This window comes from Salmo salar, chromosome ssa04 (genome assembly GCF_905237065.1).
Source record: "Salmo salar chromosome ssa04, Ssal_v3.1, whole genome shotgun sequence".
In the NCBI taxonomy this organism is placed as follows: Eukaryota; Metazoa; Chordata; class Actinopteri; order Salmoniformes; family Salmonidae; genus Salmo; species Salmo salar.
In genome coordinates this window covers 89,309,755-89,323,702 of record NC_059445.1, presented here as the reverse complement: position 1 = coordinate 89,323,702, position 13,948 = coordinate 89,309,755, and the positions used below count along the sequence as shown (strand labels likewise).

Below are 13,948 nucleotides of genomic sequence, written 5' to 3'. Positions count from 1 at the left end.
CAGTTAACACACCTACCCCTACTGTCATACAGGTAACACACACCCCTACTGTCATACAGGTAACACACCTACCCCTACTGTCGTACAGGTTACACACCTACCCCTACTGTCGTACAGGTAACACACCTACCCCTACTGTCGTACAGTTAACACACCTACCCCTACTGTCATACAGGTAACACACACCCCTACTGTCATACAGGTAACACACCTACCCCTACTGTCATACAGGTAACACACACCTACCCCTACTGTCATACAGGTAACACAAACACACCCCTACTGTCATACAGGTAACACACCTACCCCTACTGTCATACAGGTAACACACCTACCCCTACTGTCGTACAGGTAACACACCTACCCCTACTGTCATACAGGTAACACAAACACACCCCTACTGTCATACAGGTAACACACCTACCCCTACTGTCATACAGGTAACACACACCTACCCCAACTGTCTTACAGGTAACACACCTACCCCTACTGTCGTACAGGTAACACACCTTCCCCTACTGTATTACAGGTAACACACACCTACCCCTGCTGTCATACAGGTAACACACCTACCCCTACTGTCATACAGGTAACACACCTACCCCTACTGTCATACAGGTAACTCACCTACCCCTACTGTCGTACAGGTAACACACCTACCCCTACTGTCATACAGGTAACACACCACCCCTACTGTCATACAGGTAACACACCTACCCCTACTGTCGTACAGGTAACACACCTACCCCTACTGTCGTACAGGTAAGCACACCTACCCCTACTGTCATACAGGTAACACACACCTACCCCTACTGTCATACAGGTAACACACCTACCCCTACTGTCGTACAGGTAACACACCTACCCCCTACTGTCATACAGGTAACACACCTACCCCTACTGTCATACAGGTAACACACCTACCCCTACTGTCGTACAGGTAACACACCTACCCCTACTGTCGTACAGGTAACACACCTACCCCTACTGTCGTACAGGTAACACACACTACCCCTACTGTCATACAGGTAACACACCTACCCCTACTGTCATACAGGTAACACACCTACCCCTACTGTCATACAGGTAACACACCTACCCCTACTGTCATACAGGTAACACACCTACCCCTACTGTCGTACAGGTAACACACCCTACCCCTACTGTCATACAGGTAACACACACTACCCCCTACTGTCATACAGGTAACACACCTACCCCTACTGTCATACAGGTAACACACCTACCCCTACTGTCATACAGGTAACACACCTACCCCTACTGTCATACAGGTAACACACCTACCCCTACTGTCGTACAGGTAGCACACCTACCCCTACTGTCGTACAGGTAACACACACCTACCCCCTACTGTCATACAGGTAACACACCTACCCCTACTGTCATACAGGTAACACACACCTACCCCTACTGTCATACAGGTAACACACCTACCCCTACTGTCATACAGGTAACACACCTACCCCTACTGTCGTACAGGTAACACACCTACCCCTACTGTCGTACAGGTAACACACCTACCCCTACTGTCGTACAGGTAACACACCTACCCCTACTGTCATACAGGTAACACACCTCACCCCTACTGTCGTACAGGTAACACACCTACCCCTACTGTCGTACAGGTAACACACACCTACCCCTACTGTCATACAGGTAACACACCTACCCCTACTGTCATACAGGTAACACACCTACCCCTACTGTCGTACAGGTAACACACCTACCCCTACTGTCATACAGGTAACACACCTACCCCTACTGTCATACAGGTAACACACACCTACCCCTACTGTCATACAGGTAACACACCTACCCCTACTGTCATACAGGTAACACACCTACCCCTACTGTCATACAGGTAACACACACCTACCCCTACTGTCATACAGGTAACACACCTACCCCTACTGTCATACAGGTAACACACACCTACCCCTACTGTCGTACAGGTAACACACCTACCCCTACTGTCGTACAGGTAACACACCTACCCCTACTGTCATACAGGTAACACACCTACCCCTACTGTCATACAGGTAACACACACCTACCCCCTACTGTCGTACAGGTAACACACCTACCCCTACTGTCGTACAGGTAACACACACCTACCCCTACTGTCATACAGGTAACACACCTACCCCTACTGTCGTACAGGTAACACACCTACCCCTACTGTCGTACAGGTAACACACCTACCCCTACTGTCGTACAGGTAACACACCCCCCTACCCCTACTGTCATACAGGTAACACACCTACCCCTACTGTCATACAGGTAACACACACCTACCCCTACTGTCATACAGGTAACACACCTACCCCTACTGTCGTACAGGTAACACACCTACCCCTACTGTCATACAGGTAACACACACCTACCCCTACTGTCGTACAGGTAACACACCTACCCCTACTGTCGTACAGGTAACACACCTACCCCTACTGTCGTACAGGTAACACACCTACCCCTACTGTCGTACAGGTAACACACCTACCCCCTACTGTCATACAGGTAACACACCTACCCCTACTGTCGTACAGGTAACACACCCTACCCCTACTGTCGTACAGGTAACACACCTACCCCTACTGTCATACAGGTAACACACCTACCCCTACTGTCATACAGGTAACACACACCTACCCCTACTGTCGTACAGGTAACACACCTACCCCTACTGTCATACAGGTAACACACCTACCCCTACTGTCGTACAGGTAACACACCTACCCCTACTGTCATACAGGTAACACACCTACCCCTACTGTCGTACAGGTAACACACCTACCCCTACTGTCGTACAGGTAACACACCTACCCCTACTGTCGTACAGGTAACACACCTACCCCTACTGTCATACAGGTAACACACACCTACCCCTACTGTCGTACAGGTAACACACCTACCCCTACTGTCATACAGGTAACACACCTACCCCTACTGTCATACAGGTAACACACCTACCCCTACTGTCATACAGGTAACACACCTACCCCTACTGTCATACAGGTAACACACACCTACCCCTACTGTCATACAGGTAACACACCTACCCCTACTGTCATACAGGTAACACACCTACCCCTACTGTCATACAGGTAACACACACACACCCCTACTGTCATACAGGTAACACACCTACCCCTACTGTCGTACAGGTAACACACCTACCCCTACTGTCGTACAGGTAACACACACCTACCCCTACTGTCGTACAGGTAACACACCTACCCCTACTGTCATACAGGTAACACACACCTACCCCTACTGTCGTACAGGTAACACACCTACCCCTACTGTCATACAGGTAACACACCTACCCCTACTGTCGTACAGGTAACACACCTACCCCTACTGTCGTACAGGTAAACACACCTACCCCTGCTGTCATACAGGTAACACACCTACCCCTACTGTCATACAGGTAACACACCTACCCCCTACTGTCATACAGGTAACACACCTACCCCTACTGTCATACAGGTAACACACACTACCCCTACTGTCGTACAGGTAACACACCTACCCCTACTGTCATACAGGTAACACACCTACCCCTACTGTCATACAGGTAACACACACCTACCCCTACTGTCATACAGGTGACACACCTACCCCTACTGTCATACAGGTAGCACACACCTACCCCTACTGTCGTACAGGTAACACACACCTACCCCTACTGTCATACAGGTAACACACCTACCCCTACTGTCATACAGGTAACACACCTACCCCTACTGTCGTACAGGTAACACACCTACCCCTACTGTCGTACAGGTAACACACCTACCCCTACTGTCATACAGGTAACACACCCTACCCCTACTGTCATACAGGTAACACACCTACCCCTACTGTCGTACAGGTAACACACCAACCCCTACTGTCATACAGGTAACACACCTACCCCTACTGTCATACAGGTAACACACCTACCCCTACTGTCATACAGGTAACACACACCTACCCCTACTGTCATACAGGTAACACACCTACCCCTACTGTCATACAGGTAACACACCTACCCCTACTGTCATACAGGTAACACCACCTACCCCTACTGTCATACAGGTAACACACCTACCCCTACTGTCATACAGGTAACACACCTACCCCTACTGTCGTACAGGTAACACACACCTACCCCTACTGTCATACAGGTAACACACCTACCCCTACTGTCGTACAGGTAACACACCTACCCCTACTGTCATACAGGTAACACACCTACCCCTACTGTCATACAGGTAAACACACCTACCCCTACTGTCATACAGGTAACACACACCTACCCCTACTGTCGTCCAGGTAACACACCTACCCCCACTGTCGTACAGGTAACACACCTACCCCTACTGTCATACAGGTAACACACACCACCCCTACTGTCATACAGGTAACACACCTACCCCTACTGTCGTACAGGTAACACACCTACCCCTACTGTCTTACAGGTAACACACCTACCCCTACTGTCATACAGGTAACACACCTACCCCTACTGTCATACAGGTAACACACCTACCCCTACTGTCATACAGGTAACACACCTACCCCTACTGTCATACAGGTAACACACCTACCCCTACTGTCGTACAGGTAACACACCTACCCCTACTGTCGTACAGGTAACACACCTACCCCTACTGTCATACAGGTAACACACCTACCCCTACTGTCATACAGGTAACACACCCCCCTACTGTCATACAGGTAACACACCTACCCCTACTGTCGTACAGGTAACACACCTACCCCTACTGTCGTACAGGTAACACACCTACCCCTACTGTCATACAGGTAACACACCTACCCCTACTGTCGTACAGGTAACACACACCTACCCCCTACTGTCGTACAGGTAACACACCTACCCCTACTGTCGTACAGGTAACACACCTACCCCTACTGTCGTACAGGTAACACACCTATCTCTACTGTCGTACAGGTAACACACCTACCCCTACTGTCGTACAGGTAACACACCTACCCCTACTGTCATACAGGTAACACACACCTACCCCCTACTGTCATACAGGTAACACACCTACCCCTACTGTCATACAGGTAACACACACCTACCCCTACTGTCAAACAGGTAACACACCTACCCCTACTGTCATACAGGTAACACACCTAACCCTACTGTCATACAGGTAACACACACCTACCCCTACTGTCATACAGGTAACACACCTACCCCTACTGTCATACAGGTAACACACCTACCCCTACTGTCATACAGGTAACACACACATACCCCTACTGTCATACAGTGTAACACACCTACCCCTACTGTCATACAGGTAACACACCTACCCCTACTGTCATACAGGTAACACACCTACCCCTACTGTCATACAGGTGACACACACACCCCTACTGTCATACAGGTAACACACCTACCCCCTACTGTCATACAGGTAACACACCTACCCCTACTGTCATACAGGTAACACACCTACCCCTACTGTCGTACAGGTAACACACCTACCCCTACTGTCATACAGGTAACACACCTACCCCTACTGTCGTACAGGTAACACACCTACCCCTACTGTCATACAGTTAACACACCTACCTCTACTGTCATACAGGTAACACACACCTACCCCTACTGTCATACAGGTAACACACCTACCCCTACTGTCATACAGGTAACTACCTACCCCTACTGTCATACAGGTAACACACACCTACCCCTACTGTCATACAGGTAACACACCTACACCTACTGTCATACAGGTAACACACACCCCTACTGTCATACAGGTAACACACACATACCCCTACTGTCATACAGGTAACACACCTACCCCTACTGTCATACAGGTAACACACCTACCCCTACTGTCATACAGGTAACACACACATACCCCTACTGTCATACAATGTAACACACCTACCCCTACTGTCATACAGGTAACACACCTACCCCTACTGTCATACAGGTAACACACCTACCCCTACTGTCATACAGGTAACACACACACACCCCTACTGTCATACAGGTAACACACCTACCCCTACTGTCATACAGGTAACACACCTACCCCTACTGTCATACAGGTAACACACCTACCCCTACTGTCGTACAGGTAACACACCTACCCCTACTGTCATACAGGTAACACACCTACCCCTACTGTCGTACAGGTAACACACCTACCCCTACTGTCATACAGTTAACACACCTACCTCTACTGTCATACAGGTAACACACACCTACCCCTACTGTCATACAGGTAACACACCTACCCCTACTGTCATACAGGTAACTACCTACCCCTACTGTCATACAGGTAACACACACCTACCCCTACTGTCATACAGGTAACACACCTACACCTACTGTCATACAGGTAACACACACCCCTACTGTCATACAGGTAACACACACATACCCCTACTGTCATACAGGTAACACACCTACCCCTACTGTCATACAGGTAACACACCTACCCCTACTGTCGTACAGGTGACACACCTACCCCTACTGTCGTACAGGTAACACACCTACCCCTACTGTCATACAGGTAATACACACCTACCCCTACTGTCATACAGGTAACACACACCTACCCCTACTGTCATACAGGTAACACACCTACCCCTACTGTCATACAGGTAACACACATACCCCTACTGTCATACAGGTAACACACACCTACCCCTACTGTCATACAGGTAACACACACCTACCCCTACTGTCGTACAGGTAACACACACCTACCCCTACTGTCATACAGGTAACACACCTACCCCTACTGTCATACAGGTAACACACAATCCCCTACTGTCATACAGGTAACACACCTACCCCTACTGTCATACAGGTAACACACACCTACCCCTACTGTCATACAGGTAACACACCTAACCCTACTGTCATACAGGTAACACACCTAACCCTACTGTCATACAGGTAACACACCTACCCCTACTGTCATACAGGTAACACACATACACCTACTGTCATACAGGTAACACACCTACCCCTGCTGTCATACAGGTAACACACCTACCCCTACTGTCATACAGGTAACACACCTACCCCTACTGTAGTACAGGTAGTATACCTACCCCTACTGTCGTACAGGTAACACACACCTACCCCTACTGTCATACAGGTAACACACCTACCCCTACTGTCATACAGGTAACACACACCTACCCCTACTGTCATAGAGGTAACACATACCCCTACTGTCATACAGGTAACACACCTACCCCTACTGTCGTACAGGTAACACACCTACCCCTACTGTCGTACAGGTAACACACCTACCCCTACTGTCGTACAGGTAACACACCTAACCCTACTGTCATACATGTAACACACACCCCTACTGTCATACAGGTAACACACCTACCCCTACTGTCATACAGGTAACACACACCTACCCCTACTGTCATACAGGTAACACACCTACCCCTACTGTCATACAGGTAACACACCTAACCCTACTGTCATACAGGTAACACTCACCTACCCCTACTGTCATACAGGTAACACACCTACCCCTACTGTCATACAGGTAACACACCTACCCCTACTGTCATACAGGTAACACACACATACCCCTACTGTCATACAGGTAACACACCTACCCCTACTGTCATACAGGTAACACACCTACCCCTACTGTCATACAGGTAACACACACACACCCCTACTGTCATACAGGTAACACACCTACCCCTACTGTCATACAGGTAACACACACCTACCCCAACTGTCATCCAGGTAACACACACCTACCTCCACTGTCGTACAGGTAACACACCTACCCCTACTGTCATACAGGTAACACACACACACCCCTACTGTCATACAGGTAACACACCTACCCCTACTGTCGTACAGGTAACACACCTTCCCCTACTGTATTACAGGTAACACACACCTACCCCTGCTGTCATACAGGTAACACACCTACCCCTACTGTCATACAGGTAACACACCTACCCCTACTGTCATACAGGTAACACACCTACCCCTACTGTCATACAGGTAACACACCTACCCCTACTGTCATACAGGTAACACACCTAACCCTACTGTCGTACAGGTAACACACACCTACCCCTACTGTCATACAGGTAACACACCTACCCCTACTGTCATACAGGTAACACACACCCCTACTGTCATACAGGTAACACACATACCCCTACTGTCGTACAAGTAACACACAAACCCCTACTGTCGTACAGGTAACACACCTACCCCTACTGTCATACAGGTAACACACACCTACCCCTACTGTCATACAGGTAACACACCTACCCCTACTGTCGTAAAGGTAACACACACCTACCCCTACTGTCATACAGGTAACACACATACCCCTACTGTCATACAGGTAACACACCTACCCCTACTGTCGTACAGGTAACACACCTATCTCTACTGTCGTACAGGTAACACACCTACCCCTACTGTCGTACAGGTAACACACCTACCCCTACTGTCATACAGGTAACACACACCTACCCCTACTGTCATACAGGTAACACACCTACCCCTACTGTCATACAGGTAACACACACCTACCCCTACTGTCAAACAGGTAACACACCTACCCCTACTGTCATACAGGTAACACACCTAACCCTACTGTCATACAGGTAACACACACCTACCCCTACTGTCATACAGGTAACACACCTACCCCTACTGTCATACAGGTAACACACCTACCCCTACTGTCATACAGGTAACACACACATACCCCTACTGTCATACAGGTAACACACCTACCCCTACTGTCATACAGGTAACACACCTACCCCTACTGTCATACAGGTAACACACCTACCCCTACTGTCATACAGGTAACACACACACACCCCTACTGTCATACAGGTAACACACCTACCCCTACTGTCATACAGGTAACACACCTACCCCTACTGTCATACAGGTAACACACCTACCCCTACTGTCGTACAGGTAACACACCTACCCCTACTGTCATACAGGTAACACACCTACCCCTACTGTCGTACAGGTAACACACCTACCCCTACTGTCATACAGTTAACACACCTACCTCTACTGTCATACAGGTAACACACACCTACCCCTACTGTCATACAGGTAACACACCTACCCCTACTGTCATACAGGTAACTACCTACCCCTACTGTCATACAGGTAACACACACCTACCCCTACTGTCATACAGGTAACACACCTACACCTACTGTCATACAGGTAACACACCTACCCCTACTGTCATACAGGTAACACACACATACCCCTACTGTCATACAGGTAACACACCTACCCCTACTGTCATACAGGTAACACACACCCCTACTGTCATACAGGTAACACACACATACCCCTACTGTCATACAGGTAACACACCTACCCCTACTGTCATACAGGTAACACAAATACCCCTACTGTCGTACAGGTAAGACACCTACCCCTACTGTCGTACAGGTAACACACCTACCCCTACTGTCATACAGGTAATACACACCCCGACTGTCATACAGGTAACACACCTACCCCTACTGTCATACAGGTAACACACACCTACCCCTACTGTCATACAGGTAACACACCTACCCCTACTGTCATACAGGTAACACACATACCCCTACTGTCATACAGGTAACACACACCTACCCCTACTGTCATACAGGTAACACACACCTACCCCTACTGTCGTACAGGTAACACACACCTACCCCTACTGTCATACAGGTAACACACCTACCCCTACTGTCATACAGGTAACACACAATCCCCTACTGTCATACAGGTAACACACCTACCCCTACTGTCATACAGGTAACACACACCTACCCCTACTGTCATACAGGTAACACACCTAACCCTACTGTCATACAGGTAACACACCTAACCCTACTGTCATACAGGTAACACACCTACCCCTACTGTCATACAGGTAACACACATACACCTACTGTCATACAGGTAACACACCTACCCCTGCTGTCATACAGGTAACACACCTACCCCTACTGTCATACAGGTAACACACCTACCCCTACTGTAGTACAGGTAACACACCTACCCCTACTGTCGTACAGGTAACACACACCTTCCCCTACTGTCGTACAGGTAACACACCTACCCCTACTGTCATACAGGTAACACACCTACCCCTACTGTCATACAGGTAACACACCTACCCCTACTGTCATACAGGTAACACACCTACCCCTACTGTCATACAGGTAACACACCTACCCCTACTGTCATACAGGTAACACACACCCCTACTGTCATACAGGTAACACACACATACCCCTACTGTCATACAGGTAACACACCTACCCCTACTGTCATACAGGTAACACAAATACCCCTACTGTCGTACAGGTAAGACACCTACCCCTACTGTCGTACAGGTAACACACCTACCCCTACTGTCATACAGGTAACACACATACCCCTACTGTCATACAGGTAACACACCTACCCCTACTGTCATATAGGTAACACACACCTACCCCTACTGTCATACAGGTAACACACCTAACCCTACTGTCATACAGGTAACACACCTACCCCTACTGTCATACAGGTAACACACACCTACCGCTACTGTCATACAGGTAACACACCTAACCCTACTGTCATACAGGTAACACACACACCCCTACTGTCATACAGGTAACACACCTACCCCTACTGTCATACAGGTAACACACCTACCCCTACTGTCGTACAGGTAACACACACCTACCCCTACTGTCATACAGGTAACACACCTACCCCTACTGTCATACAGGTAACACACATACCCCTACTGTCATACAGGTAACACACCTACCCCTACTGTCATACAGTTAACACACACCTACCCCTACTGTCATACAGGTAACACACCTACCCCTACTGTCATACAGGTAACACACATACCCCTACTGTCATACAGGTAACACACCTACCCCTACTGTCATACAGGTAACACACCTACCCCTACTGTCATACAGGTAACACACCTACCCCTACTGTCGTACAGGTAACACACACCTACCCCTACTGTCATACAGGTAACACCCACCTACCCCTACTGTCATACAGGTAACACACCTACCCCTACTGTCATACAGGTAACACACCTACCCCTACTGTCATACAGGTAACACACACCTACCCCTACTGTCATACAGGTAACACACCTACCCCTACTGTCGTACAGGTAACACACCTACCCCTACTGTCATACAGGTAACACACACACACCCCTACTGTCATACAGGTAACACACCTACCCCTACTGTCATACAGGTAACACACCTACCCCTACTGTCGTACAGGTAAAACACACACCTACCCCTACTGTCGTACAGGTAACACACCTACCCCTACTGTCATACAGGTAACACACCTACCCCTACTGTCAATCAGGTAACACACCTACCCCTACTGTCGTACAGGTAACACACCTACCCCTACTGTCATACAGGTAACACACCTACCCCTACTGTCATACAGGTAACACACCTACCCCTACTCTCATACAGCTATGGTAGTAGAGTAGAGTAGCTATGGTAGTAGAGTAGCTGGACATGTCTATGGTAGTAGAGTAGCTGGACATGTCTATGGTAGTAGAGTAGCTGGACATGTCTATGGTAGTAGAGTAGAGTAGCTGGACATGTCTATGGTAGTAGAGTAGCTGGACATGTCTATGGTAGTAGAGTAGCTGGACATGTCTATGGTAGTAGAGTAGAGTAGCTGGACATGTCTATGGTAGTAGAGTAGCTGGACATGTCTATGGTAGTAGAGTAGCTGGACATGTCTATGGTAGTAGAGTAGCTGGACATGTCTATGGTAGTAGAGTAGAGTAGCTGGACATGTCTATGGTAGTAGAGTAGCTGGACATGTCTATGGTAGTAGAGTAGCTGGACATGTCTATGGTAGTAGAGTAGAGTAGCTGGACATGTCTATGGTAGTAGAGTAGCTGGACATGTCTATGGTAGTAGAGTAGCTGGACATGTCTATGGTAGTAGAGTAGAGTAGCTGGACATGTCTATGGTAGTAGAGTAGCTGGACATGTCTATGGTAGTAGAGTAGCTGGACATGTCGATGGTAGTAGAGTAGCTGGACATGTCTATGGTAGTAGAGTAGCTGGACATGTCTATGGTAGTAGAGTAGCTGGACATGTCTATGGTAGTAGAGTAGAGTAGCTGGACATGTCTATGGTAGTAGAGTAGAGTAGCTGGACATTAGTTTTTGTTGTTCTCCTGTGGCCTGATGGGGAGTTACCTGTGTTACCTGTGTTACCTGTGTTACCTGTGCTACCTGTGTTACCTGTGCTACCTGTGTTACCTGTGCTACCTGTGTTACCTGTGCTACCTGTGTTACCTGTGCTACCTGTGTTACCTGTGTTACCTGTGTTACCTGTGCTACCTGTGTTACCTGTGCTACCTGTGCTACCTGTGTTACCTGTGTTACCTGTGTTACCTGTGCTACCTGTGTTACCTGTGCTACCTGTGTTACCTGTGTTACCTGTGTTACCTGTGTTACCTGTTCTACCTGTGTTACCTGTGTTACCTGTGCTACCTGTGTTACCTGTGTTACCTGTGTTACCTGTGCTACCTGTGTTACCTGTGTTACCTGTGTTACCTGTGCTACCTGTGTTACCTGTGCTACCTGTGTTACCTGTGTTACCTGTCCTACCTGTGTTACCTGTGCTACCTGTGTTACCTGTGCTACCTGTGTTACCTGTGCTACCTGTGTTACCTGTGTTACCTGTCCTACCTGTGTTACCTGTGTTACCTGGGGATATAATTTCCTTCTGTGATCCTCAGATCATATTTCTTCTAGTCTCTGCTGGACTCAATCTATTTGTATTATAGTATTATTTAGTATTATACTATTATAGTATTATTTAGTATTATAGTATTATTTGGTATTATACTATTATAGTATTGTGTTGTATTATACAATTATAGTATTATTTAGTAGTATACTATTATAGTATTATTCGGTATTATACTAGTATAGTATTATTCTGTAGTATACTATTATAGTATTATTCGGTATTATACTAGTATAGTATTATTCTGTAGTATACTATTATAGTATTACTCGGTATTATACTAGTATAGTATTATTCTGTAGTATACTATTATAGTATTATTCTGTAGTATACTATTATAGTATTACTCGGTATTATACTATTATAGTATTATTTAGCAGTATACTATTATAGTTTTACTCGGTAGTATTTAGTATTATACTACTACAGTAGTATTTAGTATTATACTATTATAGTATTATTTAGTAGTATAGTATTATTCAGTATTATACTATTACATTATTATTTTGTATTATAGTATCATATGGTATTATTTAGTATTATACTATTATAGTATTATTTAGTATTATAGTATTATTTTGTATTATACTATTAGAGTATTATGTGGTATTATACAATTACAGTATTATTTATTATTACACTATTATAGTATTATGTGGTATTAAAGCAGTATCTCATGAGAATATTGAACATCATTTAAATATTGAAGCTCTCTCTCTCTGTTTCTCATTCTTTTGTTATCTCTCTCTTTTCTCTCCGTCCCTCCTTCCCTCTCAGCAAGAGAAGCGTCTGTTCACCAATTTCCACCGTCAGCTGTTCTGCTGGATCGACAAGTGGATCGAACTCACCATGGAAGACATCCGCCGGATGGAGGACGACACGCAAAGAACTGGACGAGGTGAGGAGAGGGGGAGGAGGAGGAGGAGGACACACGCAAAGAACTGGACGAGGTGAGGAGAGGGGGGAGGAGGAGGAGAGGGAGGAGGAGGAGGAGGAGGACGACACACGCAAAGAACTGGACGAGGTGAGGAGAGGGGGGGAGGAGGAGGAGAGGGAGGAGGAGGAGGACGACACACGCAAAGAACTGGACGAGGTGAGGAGAGGGG

The 13,948-nt window shown here is 47.3% G+C and overlaps 1 protein-coding gene across 1 annotated transcript; it reads left to right on the top strand.

Moving 5' to 3' along the window:
• Positions 1-12,274: 12,274 nt before the first annotated feature.
• Positions 12,275-12,811, top strand: LOC123742372 (ATP synthase subunit a-like). Its single transcript, XM_045716279.1, has one exon. The coding sequence runs from the start codon at positions 12,275-12,277 to the stop codon at positions 12,809-12,811; it is 537 nt and encodes a 178-aa protein (XP_045572235.1).
• Positions 12,812-13,948: the final 1,137 nt, after the last annotated feature.